This window comes from Scyliorhinus canicula, chromosome 13 (genome assembly GCF_902713615.1).
Source record: "Scyliorhinus canicula chromosome 13, sScyCan1.1, whole genome shotgun sequence".
Classification (NCBI taxonomy): domain Eukaryota; kingdom Metazoa; phylum Chordata; class Chondrichthyes; order Carcharhiniformes; family Scyliorhinidae; genus Scyliorhinus; species Scyliorhinus canicula.
The window spans coordinates 84,173,787-84,194,677 of NC_052158.1; the positions used below are offsets into that span (position 1 = coordinate 84,173,787).

The 20,891-nt window shown below is 48.7% G+C and overlaps 1 protein-coding gene and 1 long non-coding RNA gene across 2 annotated transcripts in view; one reads left to right on the forward strand and one right to left on the reverse strand.

The window, feature by feature from the left end:
• Nucleotides 1-20,891, reverse strand: part of clstn2a (calsyntenin 2a) — a 757,260-nt gene that overhangs the window by 128,918 nt on the left and 607,451 nt on the right. The window contains exons 8-9 of the mRNA XM_038815467.1: nt 4,246-4,503; nt 1,808-1,929 (exon numbers count right to left, since the gene is read on the reverse strand). Coding sequence (XP_038671395.1) covers nt 1,808-1,929; nt 4,246-4,503 — 380 coding nt within the window. The remainder of the gene's footprint in view (nt 1-1,807; nt 1,930-4,245; nt 4,504-20,891) is intronic.
• The window catches only part of LOC119975686, a 47,245-nt gene that overhangs the window by 12,937 nt on the left and 13,417 nt on the right, over nt 1-20,891 (forward strand). The window lies entirely within an intron of this gene.

Below are 20,891 nucleotides of genomic sequence, written 5' to 3' on the forward strand. Positions count from 1 at the left end.
CCAGGATAGCACTTACAAGGAATTGACATAAGCATGATTGAAGGAATGGGGACAATTCCTGTGTTGTATAATTCTATGATAATTATACAGTTTAAAATAGGCAGCATTGTGGAACAAATGGTAAAGCATCAATTTACTGTCAGAAAAAGTGAGGCAAAAGGCACATATTTACGAGTGTCCACACACTGAGCTTATGATCTCAGTTCTCATACCACAAGATGGTTGGCAGTGGACAGACCACAGATTAGATTTCCCTCTGCGGGCAGGAAACAAAGGCTGACACTGTTTCTGGCGATTGAACCTGCCCGGGGAAAACAATTAGTAATTGGAATTTTCAGGAGCATGCCTCTTTAATTGGCATGGACAAGTTATCTGTCCAGTTTAAGACAGTCGCCTTGCTCTTAAACCTGGAGAGCCAATTACAAGACTATCAGCTTGAGGGAGCAGCGCGCTATAAAGGAAGGTAAGGAACAGAGAAAATGCCTCAAAATGGAGGCAATCTCAGTCCAACATCACTAAATCATTAATTTAAAAAATAGATTCAGCAAGGGGGTGGGGACTGTGGCTGCTCCTGAAACAAGGCCGGCTGAGAGGGCCTGTAGGCCCGTCTGGAATGGTAGTCTCATGGCCTGCCACAAGGTGGATTTATGCACCTAAACTGGCCTCTGCTGGTGGGGGAACATGGAGGCTGAACAAAAGGTTGCTTCATTCTTCTTCAATTGAACTCAATAAGGCTCTTAATGAACCTGATTGACTACCCGCCTCATGCAGAGGGGCATCAGTGCCAGCCCCCAATTATGCCACTGGCAAAATGACCCAGACGTGGGAGGGAGCAGAGGAACTGAGACTTTGGCCGATGGCATTGATTTTTGACCACTCCACCTTCTAACCCAGTAGCGGCCAGAAATATGGCCCCACATGTTATTCAATTTTATGGAGAGGAGGAGAAGAAAATAAAGGGCAGCATGGTAGCACAGTGGTTAGCACAGTTGCTTCACAGTTCCAGGGTCCTAGGTTCGATTCCCGGCTTGGGTCATTGTCTGTACGGAGTCTGCACATTCTCTCCGTGTCTGTGTGGGTTTCCTCCGGGTGCTCCGGTTTTCTCCCACAGTCCAAAGATGTGCATGTTAGGTGAATTAGCCATGCTAAATTGCCCCTTAGTGTCCAAAACGATAGGTGGGGTTATGGGGATAGGGTGGAGGCATGGGCTTGGGTAGGGTGCTCTTCCCAAGGGCCGGTCAGACTCGATGTGCCAAATGGCTGCCTTATGCACTGTAAATTCTATGATTCTATGAGTTCCTCCAGGGTCTCTGCGGTGCTATGGGGCTTATTCAAACCACAAGTAATACAAGAAGCCTTGGAAAAGGTCACCTGGTGGTCTTATGGCGGATGGTGTACGGTGTTAGACCAAAAGCAAGGGAAATAATGTATAGAAGTCATTACCTAAAAATAAAAGTTACCTCTCTTTGACAGTTCAGAGTGTACATGCACCATCCCATTGCTGATCTGTGTCATAACACCTGAGAATACAAGTTGAAAGTATAGTCTCCTGGTAAATTCATCAGTCTGAAAATTCTCGCAGGGGATCTAGGGATTGGGTGTTCAGCTTGCAGTTTCGAAAGAGAACACGCAGGCTCTCTGATAAGATGTACTGAATCGATGCCTTCTCCACACTACAAATGCACATCAATGCCAATGAATCAGTTTATTTCTCACCAGTTAAAAGCCTCCTTTAACCTAAATAATTTGATCGACTAGCTCCATCCTGTTTCACACTTCAATAGTAATAACCCGGTGTATAACTGACCTGCTCCAATTTCCAATGGAATTCAGCTGGACGAAAAGTATCAACCTGGTCGAGATCTCTCCGAAGCAAAAACACTAGTCGGCAGTTGTGGACATAGAGCGCATAATGGTGTCGATTCATCTCTAAAGGCAAGAATTAAATTAGTCAGCCACAAATCTTGAACTGTTCAAGTTATAATCTGTCATTTATGGTGATCAGGAGATATTGGCAACCTTACAGAATATTCCTTAGCTTGTGAATGAAGAGCTGCTGGGGGAAATTCTGGCATGGTCCAGGATCAACAAACAAGGAGACAGTTCTTACAGCATCGACTGGATAGGGTTCGGGAGCAAACTTTTCCTCATCTTTAGCACGTGGGAGAAACTGCCGACAGTATGAGAATGCATCACGGTTGGTGAAAATGGATTTTTTGGAACAGAATAGTGATTAATGGAACAAAATGAAACATAGAATGAACCAGATCACTGTGACTTGAATTGCGCAAACCTCCTGGTTTGTGCAATGATAGATGACAAGGCAGGTAACTCATTTCAATTTAGGAAATTAAAACGCTGCCTGCTTATTAAATGAAATGACGGGTCAATGGGTTGATAAGAAAATTGGAAAATATGAAAAACATTAATGTTTTGTGGAGATACCTTTCACTTTGTACCTTTTCTGTGGGCTTTGAGCCGTTACGATTATGCACATGATAAAGCAGTCAGCATTATTTAATGTCACTGTATCAGATGTTATTTGCATTAAACACAAAATACAACAATGACTGTTACATACAAATTAATCTTTGGTGTATGTAATCACCGGCAGCTACTGAGTTGCAAACATTTCAACAGAGCTGTGCTGTTGTGCTGCCCACCTTAAGAAAAGATAAGCTACACAGACTATGATGGCTGCTGACAACCATTCCTTTCACTGTTTGAAGCTTGACAAAAGCTTAAGGTTATATTTAGTCAGTGCACAGTGCACCTAAGATGATACTCGTTTACAAAAGGAAAATGGGTAGATGTGAAGGGGAGATGGTGGAGGATGTGTATTGGTAATCTCGACGGGCAAATAAATACAGCAGACATGAGTGTTTAGAACAGTGGTGGACAACCTGCGGCCTGGGTCTCACATGCAGCCCATCGGGGTTCTGTGTGTGGCCCACGACACATTTTGTTGACTGTTGCCCATACACAGGGGGCTGGATTCTCTGCCGGCGGGATGCTCCGTTTTTCCGGCAGCCCGGGGGTTTCCCGATGGGGTGGGGCTGCCCACAATGGGAAACCCCATTGACCAGCCGACATACCTGAGCATCCTGCCAGCGGGATGAAACAGAAATGTGGCGTGGCGGGGCAGAGAATCCAGCACATTGCACTGGATTCCATCCGCATAGCTTTTTCTACCACTGTGACTGAAGTGATATGCAAATAATACAAGGGCAATTAAAGTATTGTGAATGCTAATCATAGAATCCTACAGCGCAGAAGGATATCATTCGGCCCATTGAGTTTGCACCGACCCTCTGAAAGAGCACCCTACTGAGGCCCACTCTCCTGCACCCTCGTCGCAACCCCACAAATCCGCACGCCCTTGGACATAATTTTAGCATGGTCAATCTATCTACCTGCACACATTTGGACTGTGGGTAGAAACCCACGCAGATATGGGGAGAGTATCGAAATGCCGGAATTGACACTGGGTCCTTGGTGCTGTGAGCAGAAGTGCTAACCACTGTGGCACCATGCCACCTGTGTTGCACGCAACTTTAACTGTGAGAGCCATACGTTCCCTCTGCACTGAATCAAACCATTTGAAGTTGATGACAGTTCGATTAATATATAAATGACGAAGCATTTTCTGTAATTTATGAAATAATCGGTGCGTATTCGGTGTTTTAAATCTTATTGATCAAGTCCGATTTCAATCTTGCGGCCCACTGCAATGAAGGAGGACCACACATGTGGCCCACACTGACCTCGGTTGCCCATCACTGATTTACAATGTGCCAGGAGTTAAGGAAAAGATTGGAGTTCAAATCTACACCAATAGCTTATTCAACATCTCTGATACAGAGAGCCATCAGAAGCATTAACTGACTGTGCTTTCTCAGATCCGGACTGGCCTACTGTGTATTTATTGCTTTTCATGTTTTTTTAAATTTTAGGCTGTCAGGAATTATGGTTTCTGGTTTTAATCCACAGCATGCAGCTGCTATATCAAGCACGTTTCCGTCCCTGGATCTGTATTAGCTTGGAATGTATCAGTAAAATGGGGTTGGGTAACTGCAACATAGATTCAGGTGCACAAAATTCAGAGAGTTTATATCAGCACAAGGAATGAGATTTTAGGCAAATTCAGGATCAGACTATCTGCCTCTATGGGTTAAGCTGAATATCAATTTGATCACAAGTTACCCAACGGCTGGCTACACAAATTGCTCGTATCAGACAGGGCACCTGTTTTATCTGAATTGCAGAGAATGGTTTCCTTTTCTGCTCTTAGTCCTGGACTGGGTCCGTGCCTCATCCATGTTGTGATGGTAAATTGATCCGAGAGATTTTTGGGCATCACCCCATCTGGAATCTTTGCAGCGTGCTTGCCATCAAACCTGAAGATCAAGTCACTGTCATGTCCGTTGTCCATCAGGAGGCCAGAGGTCCAGTTTGATAAGCCATCGGGTGCTGGGAGCAAGTTAATACTCTCTGAAGAGGCGCCTGGAGATTGGATAAAATGAAGAGAAAGGATTTTAATAAATCAGAAGCCAATTTGAAATTGATGACTTTACCTTCAAGACGTTCAGGTATTGTTAAGTTAAATGATTGAGATTCCAGAAAATTCTGGGACCTAGCTGATTAATGAACATAAAATAACATACGACATCTAATTATGTAATTGCAACAGTGCATTAGCGCACAGAGAAAATCTTTCACTGCAGAAAATTATTAAGTCATTTATTATGCCTTTGAACCATATCCATACAACTTGGGCTGAATATTGTGCGCGCAATTCAGGTCTTGGCAGCAGCATTACAAGTGGGTGCAGCAGCTACACAAATGAAATATGCTGGCCAGTTTTGATCGTGTGAAAGCACAGCAATTAATGGTCTTGAGGAATGGGGCTCGAGTAGGGGGTCAGGGCCGATCTATGAGCCATCAATCTTAGCATCCCTCCGGAGGCAGATGCTGGCCAGTCCTGCATTTAGACCCTCGTTGCATTCACCGCAGTCGCATTCCCCAAGAAGCAATTGCCTCCAGAGCCCATAACTTCACCTTTGTGCCTAGAAACCTTAGAGGCCCAACTGTGGAATCCAGGAGTGGACCAGGAGACTGCAGCAAACATGCTAGAGGGAAGAAAGGGATTTACCCATGTTTGGCAATGACTTCTCATATTCTCCTCCAGGCTGCAAGGGAAAGATAGGCGCTCCTCTTCCCCCAGGCAGGGGAAGATAGGGCTTGCCTGACCAACCAAGCTTGGATGGAGATAGCAGAAGAGGTCTGCAGCCATGGGGTCCCCTCCTCTTACACTGGGTGCAGTGCTATAGACAGGTCAATGACTTCCTTCACACTTCTAAGGTGAATCCTCCCTACCATTCTCTGCTTTGGGGCTTGTAGGTGGCAATGCTGGCTGGTGTGCTGTATGGGGAGGGGGTGACAAACCCAGGTGGCACCAAAGGGATGCGGCAGCAGAAGATCATTTCTAATGTATGTTCGCAGCTTAGCAAGAGCAAGCTGCCTGTCTTTGCTCATTCACCATTTCCCGGAGAGTGGACACATGGAGGGAGCATTCAGGAGCAGCCCGCGCCCCCCCCCCCCCCCCCCCCCCTCCACCGCCCCCCATGGGCTAAATGGCTGCCACCAGCATGTGTTGTGCAGGTCTTCATGGGAAGACTAATACAATCCCTCCTTCTGCTTGCAGGAGGAATGACTGCAAATTAATAAAGAATGAGTCAGGCCAGAAGGAGGCTTCCCCAGCATTCAATCTTTGACGTCAGCAGAGGAAGAGACCTGGCAATAGGTCACTGGATAGGTGCCCAATTGCGGATAGGAAGACTAGAGTTTTAGCCCAAGATGTGTCCTCCACAGGATATAAGGTATGGACAGGAGGCGATGTGAAGCCCTCAATCCCGTAATTGTTTGTATTATTTCATGAAGGACTCCGCTCTCCAAAAGGATGGGAAGACTAATACAGTCCCTCCTTCTGCTTGCAGGAGGAATGACTGCAAATTAATAAAGAATGAGTCAGGCCAGAAGGAGGCTTCCCCAGCATTCAATCTTTGACGTCAGCAGAGGAAGAGACCTGGCAATAGGTCACTGGATAGGTGCCCAATTGCGGATAGGAAGACTAGAGTTTTAGCCCAAGATGTGTCCTCCACAGGATATAAGGTATGGACAGGAGGCGATGTGAAGCCCTCAATCCCGTAATTGTTTGTATTATTTCATGAAGGACTCCGCACTCCAGAAGGATGGACCGCCACAGAGACTGGGAACCTTCCGTCGACCACTGGAGAGGAGGATGGAAACTCTCAGAGAGTGCAGCATCATATTGCATCCTATTCTCCTCCAGTACAGATGCTCTCACCTAACTGGGTATGCACTCGAGATTAGATTCAGGGTCACAAGCTGGCAAAGACATTATTGACACATCAGACCAGCTGTCTGCCATGGATGATCAGAGAACTGTGGGAAGCTTGGCTCCACCAGGACCTCAGGCTGATGATGGGCCTCTAGTGTCAGCTACACTGAACCTGTTAGAATTACAGAAAAAGGTACGGGAACATCTGGTACAGCTGCCAGAAGCTATTTGCAACCAGAGACTGATGATGGAAGAGTCTGTCCTCGCCATTAGTGCTGACATGCCCTGGGGGCTGTGTGCACATTCTTCTTCATTGAGAAGTTGGTGATCATCATGGAGAGCCAAATAGCAGCAGACCAGCCAGTGTTTTTTTTTTTAATTCATTTACTGGATGTGGGCATCGCTGGTTGGGCCAGCATTTATTGCCCATCCCTAGTTGCCCTTCACAAGATGGTGGTGAGCTGCCTTCTTGAACGACTGCAGTCCTTGAGGTGCAGGTACACCCACAGTGCTGTTTGGGAGGGAGTTCCAGGCTGCCTCAACAACAGTGAAGGAACTAAATATATTTCCAAGACAGGGTAGTGAGTGACTGGGAGGTGAACCTCCAGGTGGTGGAGTTCCCAGGTATCGCTGCTCTTGTCCTTCTAGATGGTAGTCGTCATCTAGATGGTAGTGATCGTGGGTTTGGAAAATGTTGGGTTTGGAAAATATTGTGCAAGGAACCTTGGTGAGTTACTTCACTGCATCTTGTAGTTGGTGCACACGGCTACCACTTTTCATCGGTGGTGGAGGATTTGAATGTTTGTGGAAGGAGGAACAATGAAGGGGGCTGCTTTGTCGAGCTTCTCGAGTGTTGTTGGAGCTGTACTCATCCAGGCAAGTGGAGAGTACTCCAATACACTCTTGACTTGCGCCATATTGATGGTGGACAGGCTTTGTGGGGGGATCAGCAGGTGAGTTACTCGCTGTAGGATTCCAACCTAGCCTTTGACCTGCCCTGGTAGTCACAGAATTGATGTGGCTAGTTCAGTTCAGTTTCTGGTCAATGGTAACTCCCAGGATGTTGAGTGTGGGGGATTCAGAAATGGTAATGCCATTGAATGTCAAATGGTGGAGGTTAGATCCTCTCTTGTAGGAGATGACTTGTCAGCCCAAGCCTTGATATTGTGCAAGTCTTGCTGCATTTGGACATGGACTGCTTCAGCAACGGAGGAGTTGTGAATGGTGCTGAACATTGTGCAGTCATCTGCAAATATCCCAACTTCTAACCTTATAATGGAAGGGAGGTCATTGATCAAGCAGCTGAAGATGGTTGGGCCCAGGACACTACCCTGATGAACTCCTGCAGTACTGTCCTGGAGCTGAGATGATTGGCCTCCAACCAACACAACCATCTTTCTTTGTGCCAGGTATGACTCCAACCAGCAGAGAGTTTCCCCTCTGATTCCCATTGACCCCAGTTTAGCTGGGGCTCCTTGATGCCATATTCGGTAAAATGCTGCCTTGATGTCAAGGGTAGTCACTCTCACCTCATCTCTGGCATTCAGCGCCTCTGTCCATGTTTGAACCAAAGCTGCAATGAGGTCAGGAGCTGAATGACCCTGGCGGAACCCAGACTGAGCATCCATAAGCAGGTTATTGCTGAGTAAGTGCTGCTTGACAACGCTGTTGATGACTCCTTCCATCACTTTGCTGATGATGGAGAGTAGACTGATTGGACGGTAATTGGCTGGGTTGGATTTTTCTTGTGTACAGGACACTCCTGGGCGACTTTCCACATTGCCGGGTAGATGCCAGTGTTGTATCTGTACTGGAACAGCTTGTCTAGGGGTGTGGCAAGTTCTGAAGCACAAGTACTATTTGCGGGATATTGTCAGGGCCTATAACATTTGTTGGAGATTCATGCAGAGCTATATGCCATTGCACTGTCCATAGCAGTGAGGTGTAAGGAGTTCATCCGTCTCAATTCAGCAATATGTACAGTGGCAGTCTGCTGCATCTGGGGGAATGCTTTCAGGATGCTCCAAGTGTTGACAGCTGTTGCTCAGCCTCTCCGCCAGTGTCCCTAGCATCAGTAGCTGCAATGACAGATAAAGCTTTTGCACGTGCGCAGGAGCCTCTCAGCATGCCAGTGCCCGCCATGCCTCAGGCAACCAGAGGACAGCTATCAAGGTCATTCCAAACCACAGAACAATTGAAATGGCAGCAGGCCTCTATCTCAGGGAAGCACCTCACATCAGCACACCTAAGGCATTAAGAAGAACACCTCAACTCACTTGGAGTGTTTAAATTTTCACTTGTTAAGGCTAACTCTTGTTAATCATCCATGCATATTATACTGTCTTGTCAGATAGCTTCCACAGCCTTGCACCCTTAATGGGCGCCCACTATAAGGGCAATTTGCATTTACTTACCTTTATCTGTGCATGAGATGATGGAGGAAACAGTCAATCTGTACAAAGATGAGTCTTTATTGCAACTGATAGTGAAAGGGTATCATGGTCACAATGAGATTGTCCCTGAGCCTCCATTCAGCATTGCTCATTTCCCCTCACCTCCAGTGCAAGGTGTTCCTGTGCTGCCTGTTCAGCAGATGCTCCACATCCTCCTCACTCGATGGAGTGATGATCAATGATATCCTCATTGCCTCTGTAGTGCTGGATTGTGTAGGGCACAGCATCACAATATAACAGAACTGTGTCATAGAATTGCTACAGGGCAGGAGGCCATTCAGCCCGTCAAGCCTCCACTGACCCTCTGAAAGAACACCCTACCTGGGCCCACTCCCCTGCCCCATCCCTGTAACCCTGGATATTACGGGGCAATTTAGGATAGCCAATCAATCTAATCTGCACATCTGTGGACTGTGGGAGGAAGCCGGAGCACCCAGAGGAACCCACGCAGACATGGGGAGAACGTTCAGACTCACAGACAATGACCCAAGCCAGGAATCGAACCTGGGACCCTGGAGCTGTGAAGCAACTGTGCTAACCACTATGCTACCGTGCTGCCCCTATTTGAATCCAGGTCTCTGGCGCTGTGAAGCAGGAGTGATAGCCACTGTGCCACTGTGGGTCATACTGAAAGACTCCACTGGGTTGATCCGGTCACCTGAATCTCAGCTTCAGCAGCCCAATAGCCTGCTCAATAGTTGCCCAGATGGACCCATGACAGGTACGGTACCTCTCCACTGCTGCAGTGTTTGGGTTCCTGTGAGTAAGCATGTCTTCAATGAGAGGCCCTTGTCCCAGAGAATGAAACCTTGAAGGCACATAGCAGCCGGAACATGTAGTAATCTTTATTATTAATAATCTTTATTATTGTCACAAGTAGGTTTACATTAACACTGCAATGAAATCCACTAGTCGCCACATTCATGGCACTTGAGGGAGAATTCAGAATGTTCACCTAATAAGTACGTCTTTCGGGACTTGTGGGAGGAAACCGGAGCACCCGGAGGAAACCCACGCAGACGCAGGGAGAACATGCAGACTCCGCACAGGCAGTGACCTAAGCGGGATTCGAACCAGGGAAGTTGCCACTGTGACGCAACAGTGCTAACCACTGTGCTGCTGTGCCACCCATGTAGTACCTGGGGCTGTCAACGTATGTAGGCACCATGGTTGCTTCTGGGGAATCTGACACAATTCTAAAGAATATGTTATACGGTGATCGTCGACCAGTTGTATATTTATAGAATTCCACTTGTATAATCCTGTTTGTCATGATATGCAGACACGAGATACAAACAGGCAGCTAATGAATACAGCAAACAGGACATAACCAATCAGCAGGCAGAACACTTGGGGGTGGCTTCCCACTATAAAAGGCACAAGGCACTCACACTCCGCCTTTTTCCACTGGTTACATCTACAGGGTGAGTCAGGGTGTACATATCATATAACTCCTACAGCACGTGGCTAAGAGCTAGTCTGGTTCAGTCAGACAGATTAATCACACTAGGTTGGCAGAGAGTCAAACTCACAGAGGATTGACAAAGAGAGCTTTGACAAAGAGTCATCGGACTCGAAACGTTAGCTCTTTTCTCTCCCTACAGATGCTGCCAGACTTGCTGAGATTTTCCAGCATTTTCCCTTTCGTTTCAGATTCCAGCATCTGCAGTAATTTGCTTTCATCACAGAGGATTGAGCTGACTGTGTGACAGGTTCAATAAATCATATTGAACTAACTTCAAGGTGTGAAGTATCTCTCAGGTAAAGCTGCATTCAGTTGCAGCCGGTGTTATCTTAGTGTGCTTAGCATGACACTGTTTATAAGGCACACTGGCTAGTTCATGAGGTTCCTTGATGGCCAAAGGCATATAGTCAATGACACCTTGTACCAGGGGAAATCCAGTGATAGCTCCAAAGCCACCACTCCTCCTGTTTTACCCTGTCTTAATGTCCCCCCCCCCCCCCCCCCACACCCCTTGAACATCAACCAGCACCGGGTGCAGCTCCCAGCCCAAAGTGGCCTCCCGCTGCTGACTGGCATTGTCCCTGCTCCCCATTCTACCTCATCAAGCAAACAAACAATCTCGCAATGGCCCGCTACCAAAGGCGCCGGACTCATTTCCACCCACCAGCTTTAACCGGTTGGCGATCGAAAAGACAGTGATCCTCGTGCAACGTTTGTTAAATTCATAACAGCCCAGAAAGTCACATACAGATCCATGCAAATTCCCCTCGGCTACCTTGTCAACGGGCTAAGTCCTGCCGGGCTGTAACCGCAATGCCATACCTTTCCTTACAAAATGCAGAGCTCCCATCACACCGACTGGGTCTATACTGATTGCACGCCCCCTCAATTCTTCTGCTTCCCGCGGACCTCCTATTCTCCGCTTGCAGGCCCCAAGGCCCCATAATACTCAGTCTCTTGTCTGGAATTCTGACATGAAAAAAGTTGCATCCACCATTGAAAAAAATGCTAATTTCTTTGTGGCAGATGTGGTTGATGTCAATGGGAGGGAATGCTGACATTGCTGATCACACTAGTGGAATAAATAGCTGACGAACACTTGAGCTGTGCCTATCAATCATTTGTCACAACATTACTTTGTTAAAGGCTCACATTACTAAAGAAACACAGATGATACAAACTTTAAAGCAGCGATTTCAATTTCATTAATTGTTTTGTGGGGGTGGCTAGAATTATTTCTTATGAGGTAAAATAATCAAATACTGGCCTACATCAAATTATTAAAATAACAATCAAAAAACAAGTAAATAAATCTCAACATTTAATTTCTCTTGCAGCCTTGAATGTGTCCACTGGTTTATGTTAGTGGACAATGAAATACAACAAATCTTGGAGAAGATTTACTCCAACCACCAAAGTTTAGTTCATAAACTCCCCGTTCTCCGAAAGACAGTTCCTATCCTGTAATACAAAGATAGTGGCAAAGCCCTGCCGTCCCGGTAGCCCTTTATCTATGTTAGCCCAGATAATGGCTCAGATCCTGCAGGCAGAATAATGTGATTGCCACTGACCCCAAAGGAAGCTGTCCGCACAGATCTTGTCATTTCTGTGGTGTAAATTTCCCCTTTCTTAATGTCAGTTTAAATCTTGTCTTAATTTGAATAAGTCTCCAGGCGTCCAACAACATTAATTATATCAAGGAGGGTAAAAAAAACAACATCCTGGGGGTTACCATTGACAAGAAACTAAACTGGACCAGCCATATAAATACTATAGCTACAAGAGCAGGTGAGAGATTGGGAATTTAGTGCCTACATAGAAACAGACATGAAAAAAATAGAAGCAGGAGGAGGCTATTCGGCCCCTCAAGCCTGCTCCACCATTCATTATGATCATGGCTGATCATCAAGTTTAATACCCTGATCCCACGTTTCTCCCATATCCCTTGATTCCTTTAGTCCCAAGAACTATATCTAATACCGTCTTGAAATTACACAATGTTTGGGCCTCAACTATTTTCTGTGGTAGTGAAGTCTACAGGTTTTCCACTCGCTGGGTCAAGCTCCCTGCTAACTAGATTGAGCAGCACTTAAACTGCACTTGTTCAGCCAACACTCAAGCTGCACTTGCTCGGCCAACCACAGCCAGCTCAGAACAATGGCGCCCAGGAGACCTGCCCCAAGCTTTGGAAATGCTGAACCGGGGAGGCTGCTTGACGAAGTGGAGGCCAGGAGGAATGTCCTGTTCCTCCAACGGTCCAGGAGGGTCAGCCATAGGGCAGACAGTGCTGCCTGAGATGAGGTGGAGGTGGCTGTGAGTGCCGGGAGTGTGACCAAGGAGACTGGCCTCCAGTGCAGGAAGGTCAATAACCTAAATGGGGTAAAACCAAATTACTGCGGATGCTGAAATCTGAAACAAAAGAGAAAATGCTAGAAAATCTCAGCAAGTCTGACAGCATCTGTAGGGAGAGAAAAGAGCGAACGTTTCGAGTCCAATGATGCTTTGTCAAAGCTAACAGAGAAAGTGGGAAATATTTATACTGTGGAGTGAGAATGAAAGATGAGTCATCGCCACAGAAACCCAGGGAAACCGGGTGCTAATGGCCACAGATACCAAGGGGAAAGAGTGCTAATGGCAGTCCCCAGCGAGGACAAAAGATATGAAACGTCAAACAGCAGAGAAAATAACATCAGAGGATACACTGTAGATGTGGGGGGAAAGGAAGGGGGAAGCAAAGAGGAGAAAGGTAAAGGAAAGGTGGATAAGATTGGGGGGAAATTAAATGTATATTAAGAAAGAAAGAAATGGTAAAAGACAGTTAAAATGAAATGAAAACAAATGGGTCGAGGTGGGGTAGAGCTGATCACCTGAAGTTGTTGAATTCGATGTTGAGACCGGAAGGTTGTAGCATGCCTAACCGGAAGATTAGATGTTGTTCCTCCAGTTTGCGTTGCGCTTCACTGGAACATTGCAGCAGGCCAAGAATAGACATGTGGGCACGGGAGCAGGATCTTTTGTTAAAATGGCAAGCAACAGGAAGGTCAGGGTCCTGAATGCACACAGACCGAAGATACTCAGCAAAGCGATCACCCAGTCTGCGTTTGGACTCTCCGATATAGAGGAGACCACATTGGGAGCAGCGACTGCAATAGACCAAATTGGCAGAGATGCAAGTGAAATGCTGCTTAACCTGGAATGAGTGTTTTGGGCCTGGGATGTTAAGCATGGAAGAGGTAAAGGGGCAGGTGTTACACCTTCTGCGATTGCATGGGAAGGTGCCATGAGTGATGGGAGAGATACTGGGTATGGTGGACTAGATTGTCTCGAAGGGAATGGTCTCTATCTAAATGGGGTAGCAGGTGTAGGTAGACAACAACACCCCCCCCCCCCCTCCGACATTTCCGCCCCCACAGCAGAATCTACCCCCTATCCCCCAACCCTTCTTAAACCCCTTCAACACTCCATCCCCTCCTTCACCCCCCCCCCCCCCCCCCCTGGTCTGTCTAACCATGCATGCTGTAATGTGTATTGCGGGACCACACGGCGATCCACCCGTCCCTGCCGACTGTCCCCAGGACGTGCCCCCCACCCCCTTGTCGCCTCAGGAAAAGCTCTCCCACAATTGTGGGTAGAGGGCCCAGAGTGGTGGTGGCATGCCTGGCATCAGAATCCTCACCACCTTCGAGGAGTGGGCCCTGGAGGTGACTGGTGTGGCCCAGGACAGGACGGTTACCAGCGCGAAGGCTGGAAGATGCCACAGAGGTGAAGAATTAGAGCTCCACCCGGATGACCTGTCAAACGTGAGTTTTTATTTCCTTGCTAACTGGCCCATCCCTCCAACTGACCGCATGTCAATTCTCCCGCAGGTCCTCCAGCCGACGGCGCCGGCCCATTCCAGGTTCCAGCCTCCCCAGCTTCCCATGAGAGCACCTCAGAGGGGAGCACTGAGGACGGCACGATCAAGGTATCACAGCTATCATCCCCACTCTCCACCAACGCAGATACATGCACCTCGGTGGAAAATGTTAGTGCTCTGGCTTCTGGGAAACAATCTGGTGAGCACCACACAGCTGCTGATGCACATCAGGTGGAGACAGGAACACCCAGGGAAGACAACAATCGGTGGTGTACTGGATCCCTGGACACTGCTGGATCCCAGATTGATGCTGAGCCTATGGAGGAAGTAATCCCGAAGCTGGTGGAGACGATAGGGTGCGGCCAGGACATTCAGTGGGAGATGCCAGCGACACTCCAGCAGGTCTATAGCTGATTGGAGGAGTCCCAGATGCTACAGACACAGGAGAATTCGCCGTCAATATGTGGCACCGAGGCCAAGACTGCTTGGGTGGCGACCGCAGTGGAGAGCTTGGTGCACGGCGTTGACACCATTAGTGAAGGTGTCCAAGGAGTCGCGCAGTCAGTGATGGCCATGGCTAAGGGTCTTGACAGAATGTCTGACTCGCCAGAGGATGTGACCCAGTACCAGGCTGGCCGTGACGAGGTTCTGCAGAACATGTCCCGCTCACAGATGGGCATGACCGAGGCACCGCAGAGCTTGTCCCAGGGTGTTAACGTGATGGTGCAGACCACGGCAGAGCCAGATAATGCAGGGGCAATCGGGGCTCGAACCAGCTGCCCCAACGTCCGAAGGTGAACCCCACGACCCTAAGGGCACCAACTGGGAGGAAGGAGTGCTGAGTGCCAAGCCGGACCAGTCCCATGGAGTGAGGACGGTGGCCATCAGACCCCGTACCCCCCTCCCCCAAGCGTTTTATCCCTCTGTTGAGGCTGTATTTCGCAACCAGCACATGGACAGGGAAGCACGGCTGTCCATGTGCCCGCCGCTGACATGTGAGCCAGTGCCCTCTGGCCCCAGATCCCCAGAGGACACGCGTGGGGCATTAAAGGCCACGGGACTAGGTAAGCAGCTGGCTGCCTCCACCTCAGATGTGCATCCTGGAGACACACTTAGATGCAGTGGTAGAACTAGGAGGGCCAAGCACATTGAGAATCACTGAGGGCACTGGGAAGTGGGGGATGGGGGGGGGGGGGGGGGGGGAGGGGGTGGAGGGGGGGGGGGGGTTTGTGGCCTGTAAGTAGAGAGTGAAGCGGCTGGGGGTGTGTGAGGGGGCAGCACCATCAGGATGGTGGGGGAATTGTCAAACACAATAAACACCTTTGTGCACCTGTATGATGTGTTTCACCTTCTTCAACAGTGCGGGCCAACCTCTGAACCTTGGCCCATCTCTTCAGGCATCTCCCCCTCCATGTGGCACTCACCCACCCTCCAGCTGTGGACATGTCCCCGGAGCTGTGTCCCATCCCCTGGGTGTTTGGATGTTGGCTGTTGTATGTGTGGTTTTGCCTCCCACGGTGTGTTCAAACACAGTGTCCAGGCATTAAGGTGTGATTGAGGTGACTCCCACAAGCTACATAGCCCACCTACCCACGAGAATCCATTTGGGTTGTGTGAAGTGTTCACTTACCCATGATTGCCATTTCTCTATTAGTAGTAGCCTTCAGCCTTGTGGCCGGAGGCCTCGGCAGTCTGTGGGGGTTATGGGCGATCGGTGGGGTGGTCAGGCAGAGACAAGCGTATATCCAGGAATGGATCACACGATCCAGGGGTTGGCATGGTGGTATCGCGAGCGGTTGCCCCCTGAAGAGCACCCACCCTAGCCGAGGGTCCCCCACCTCTGATCAAACACTAGGGTGGAAAGCTCAGCACACCCGGGCTCTTTGCCTGTGAGAAAGGCGACTACTCCCCTCCTCGCCTCCCCACAGAAGCCCTCCCGCCAGGTTCATGCTTTTCAAAATTGGTGCCAACGTGACCATGTGCTAGGGAGGCCGCTGAATGACAGGAGGCCGTTGGATATGGGGTGGCTCTCGTCAATTGCATGGAAATGGGGTTTAAGTGGTGATAATTGGTGTTGTCTTTGAGAGTGGTCTAGTTGCTTCGCAAACCGTTTGGCGCCTGGTGCGGTTCTCGTTTTTGCCTTCTCCAGCTATTCACCGGCCTCATGAATAGAGACGTAACGAGGAGAATCGCGCCCTCTAACTTTTCAAGGGATTGTACAGCAAAACTAACAGCGTAAAAAGGGATCTTTTCCTCATTCAGTGACTTTGAATTGATTTATTCTCCATAGATTGCACTATTCGCGACAAATTATCCTTGACAGCAACTTCTGGATTTCAGCTGGAGAGGTTCGAAAGGCTAGGTTTGTATCCGCTGAAATTTAGAAGAATAAGCAGCGACTTGATTGAAACATACAAGATCCTGAACAATCTTGACAGGATCGATGTAGAACGGATGTTTCCTCTTGCCAAGAGAATCAGGAAGAGGGGTCACTGGTTAAAAATAGGCGGTCATCCATTTAAAGTAGAGATGAATCAAAACCTTTTCTCTCCGAGGGTTGAGAGTGGCAGTGGAAGCAGAGTCTTTGAATATTTTTTACGTCCAACAGGTTTGTTTCAAACACGAGCTCCTTCCTGAAGAAGGAGCCGTGCTCCGAAAGCTCGTGTTTGAAACAAACCTGTTGGACTTTAACCTGGTGTTGTAAGACTTCTTACTGTGCTCACCCCAGTCCAACGCCGGCATCTCCACATCATGAATATTTTTAAGGCAGAGGTGAATAGATTCTTGGTGAGGGGGTGATAGGTTATTGAGAGCAGGCAGGATGCAGATTTCAGGTTACTGTCAGATCATCCATGATCTTACTAAATGGCGGAGCAGGCTCAAGGGGCTGAATGGCCTAGTCTGGCTCCTTGTTCACATGGCTTGGGGACAATGAAAGAAAGATGTCAAAAACAACCATTCGTGAAAATGCGAAAAGTACGGTTGTCTGTAACTGTCCATCTGGTGCTGTTCCATCACAGCTAATTGCCAAGATCTTTTTATATGTTAATGGGACTGGAACAATACTACTGTCTACTTTCTTTCTGTCAACAGGTCTCAGAAACAAACGTGACACTTTGAAACCTGATGCTTCTCTTTGTAGAACTCCACTGTAACTTGTATTGGAACATGCTGATTAATCCTCTTCCTTGTTAAATTAAATCAGTCAGCAGTACTGGTCATCGATTGTTGTCCGTATCAACGGCCACTCTCAGACAGGATCATCAATTGCAATAAATAATGCCTCGAGCATGGGACACAGTAGCAACGCTGCTAGAGCACCTACCAGCTAGGCAACACTTGCTTGTTAGTTGGAAAGATAAATGCTTCAGAGGAGGCATTGATAAGATGCTGGCAGATTGCCATTCGCCTAGAACATGGTTAACAAGCAGGAAAAGTTGTAGGAATACCGCTATAGTCCAGCTATAGCAGTTTCTACATTGCCTGTAGGTTCAACTATTCAGTCCCATATGTCCAAAAAAGAATCCTTTGCTCCATACTATTGTTCTCATCTTTTACTTTGAAATTGTTTCTCAAGAACATCACACATTACTGCACGCATTTCTTTTGCTCGAACATTGGGCTGAAATATCTGTTTTGGAATTTAAATATTTACTGCAGATTGAGGGAAGGAAAAATTATGCCTTTTACGAAAAAGAACAGTTCTAAGGTTGGGTTATTAAAATCAACAGCTAGAATTCTTGATCATAGTTTGTGGTGTGTTAATCACCCTGGGGCAACACGGACTGCAATTAGATGCAGTTGTACTTGAAAGTAGACTCCAAACTTTGATGTTAGTTCAATATGCTTTATTGAACTTGTTAAGCAGTGCACACAATTTGCTGAGGGTTTGACACTATTAATCTTTTTTTTTAATAAACAATTTTATTGAGGTAGTTTTTGGCTTTATAAACAGTTACAGACATCATCAGAAAGAAAGCAAAAAAAGGCAAAAATGTGCAAACATCCATGTACTTTCAATACTTCAATCATAACATATTGCACAAGCCCGCTCCTCTCCCACCGGTACGACCCGCCATATTTTCCCTCCTACTCTACTCTAACCCCCCCCCCCCCCTTGCTGACGCTCACTCTCCCGCAAAGAAGTCAATAAATGGTTGCCACCTCCGGGCGAACCCCTGCACAGATCCCCTCAAGGCAAACTTAATTTTCTCCATACCCAGGAAATTCGACATGTCCGCAAGCCACAACTCCGTCTTCGGGGGCTTTGAGTCCCTCCACGCCAATAGTATTCGTCGCCGGGCTATCAGGGAAGCAAAGGCCAAAACATCGGACTCTTTCTCCCTCTGGACCCCCGGGTCCTCCAAAACCCCAAAAAGTGCCACCCCTGGACTCATCACCACCCTTGTTTTTAGTACCCGGGACATGACCCCCGCAAATCCCTCCCAGTACCCCCTCTGCTTAGGGCATGCCCAAAACATGCACGTGGTTCGCTGGTCCTCCCGCGCACCTCGCGCATTTGTCCTCTATCACGAAGAATTTGCTCATCCGAGCCACCGTCATATGGGCCCGGTGAATGACCTTAAATTGAATCAGCCCGAGCCTAGCACATGTCGCGGTCGAATTTACCCTACTCAGGGCCTCTGCCCACAGCCCATCCTCCATTTCCCCGCCTAGCTCCTCCTCCCATTTAAGTTTCAGTTCCTCTGTCTGGGACCCTTCCTCCCTCATGAGCACCTTATATATACCCGAGACTCTACCCTCCCCTTCTTCCCTCCTAGAGACTATTCTGTCGAGGATCCCCATTGGCGGGAGGCGTGGGAAAGATGGGACCTGTCTACGAGCAACTGTAGGTATCTAAAATCATTTTCCCTTACCAACCCAAATTTCTCCTCCAAGCTCCTCAGACTCGCAAAGCTCCCTTCCAGGAACATATCACCCACCCTTCCCGCCCCCGCCCGCCGCCATACTCGGAACCCCCCATTCATACTCCCGGGGGCAAACCGATGGTTGTCGCAGATTGGCGCCCAGACAGACGCCCCAATCTCCCCCACATGCCTCCTCCACTGGCCCCATATCCGCAGGGTCGCCACCGCTACTGGGCTGGTGGTGTACCTAGCCGGCGGCAGCAATAGAGGAGCCGTGACCAGGGCTGCCAAGCTGGAGCCCCTGCACGAAGCCGCCTCCACCCGCTCCCAAATAGACCCCGTACCCACCATCCACTTCCTTATCATAGCGATGTTGGCCGCCCAGTAATAATTGATCAGACTCGGCAAAGCCAGCCCTCCCTCGCTGCGGTTCCTCTCCAACATCGCCTTCTTCACCCGTGGGGATTTTCCCGCCCAGACAAAGCTCATGATCAGCCCGTTAACTCTTTTGAAGAAGGACTGTGGGATAAAGATCGGGAGGCACTGAAAAATAAACAAAAATCGAGGGAGGATTGTCATCTTTACAGTCTGCACCCTCCCTGCCAGCGACAGCGGGAGTGCATCCCATCTCCGAAACTCTCCCTTCATTTGCTCCACCACCCTGGCCAAATTTAACTTGTGCATCCTGCCCCAGTCTCGTGCCACCTGGATTCCCAAATACCGGAAATTTTCCTCAACCAGCCTAAACGGTAGCCCTCTCAATCTGTTCTCCTGGCCCCTTGCCTGGAACACAAACATTTCACTCTTGACCGTATTTAATTTGTATCCTGAGAACTGGCCGAACTTCCTCAGCATTCCCAGTATAGTTCCCATCCCGGCCACTGGGTCCGACACATACAGGAGCAGGTCGTCTGCATAAAGAGAAACCCAATGTTCAACCCCGCCCCTCACAATCCCCTTCCAACCCTCTGCGGCTCTCAGCGCAATCGCCAGCGGCTCTATGGCCAGCGCAAACAGCAGCGGGGAGAGCGGGCAGCCCTGTCTGGTCCCTCGGTACAACCTAAAATACTCCGACACTTCTCTGTTGGTCCTGACGCTGGCCCTCGGGGCTGATATAATAATTTGATCCAGTCCACCAATCCCTCCCCGAACCCAAACCGTCCGAGCACCTCCCATAGATAGTCCCACTCCACCCGGTCAAAGGCCTTCTCGGCGTCCATTGCCACCACTACCTCCACCTCCTTACTCACTGGGGGCATCATTATCACATTAAGTAATCTTCTCAGATTGGCCGACAGCTGCCTACCTTTCACAAACCCCGTTTGATCCTCCCCAATCACCTCCGGTACACAGTCCTCCATTCTACCCGCCAGTACCTTTGCCAGGAGCTTGGCGTCTACATTAATCAGGGAGATTGGCCTGTAGGACCCGCACGCCTCCGGGTCTTTACCCCGCTTCAATATCAGTGATATGGTGGCTTGTGACATTGTCGGCGGCAGGGTCCCTCTGTCCCTTGCCTCATTAAAAACCCTCACCAAGACCGGGCCCACCAGCTCAGAGAACTTCCTATAAAACTCTACTGGGTATCCATCCGGCCCCGGGGACTTCCCCGACTGCATGGCCTTAAGGCCCCCCAATACCTCCTCTACTCTAATCGGGGCCCCCAGCTCTTCCACTCGCCCCCCCCCCCCCCACCTTTTCATCCCCTCTGGTTCTTCCGGCGGCTCTGAAGTATACAGCTTACGATAGAAGTCCCGGAATACCTTATTCAATTCTGCCGGGTCCTCCACTTTGCCCCCCCCCCCCCCCCCCCCCCCCCCCATCTCTACCTATTTCCATGGCCGCCACCCTCCTCCTGAGTTGCTGTGCTAACAATCTGCTAGCCTTT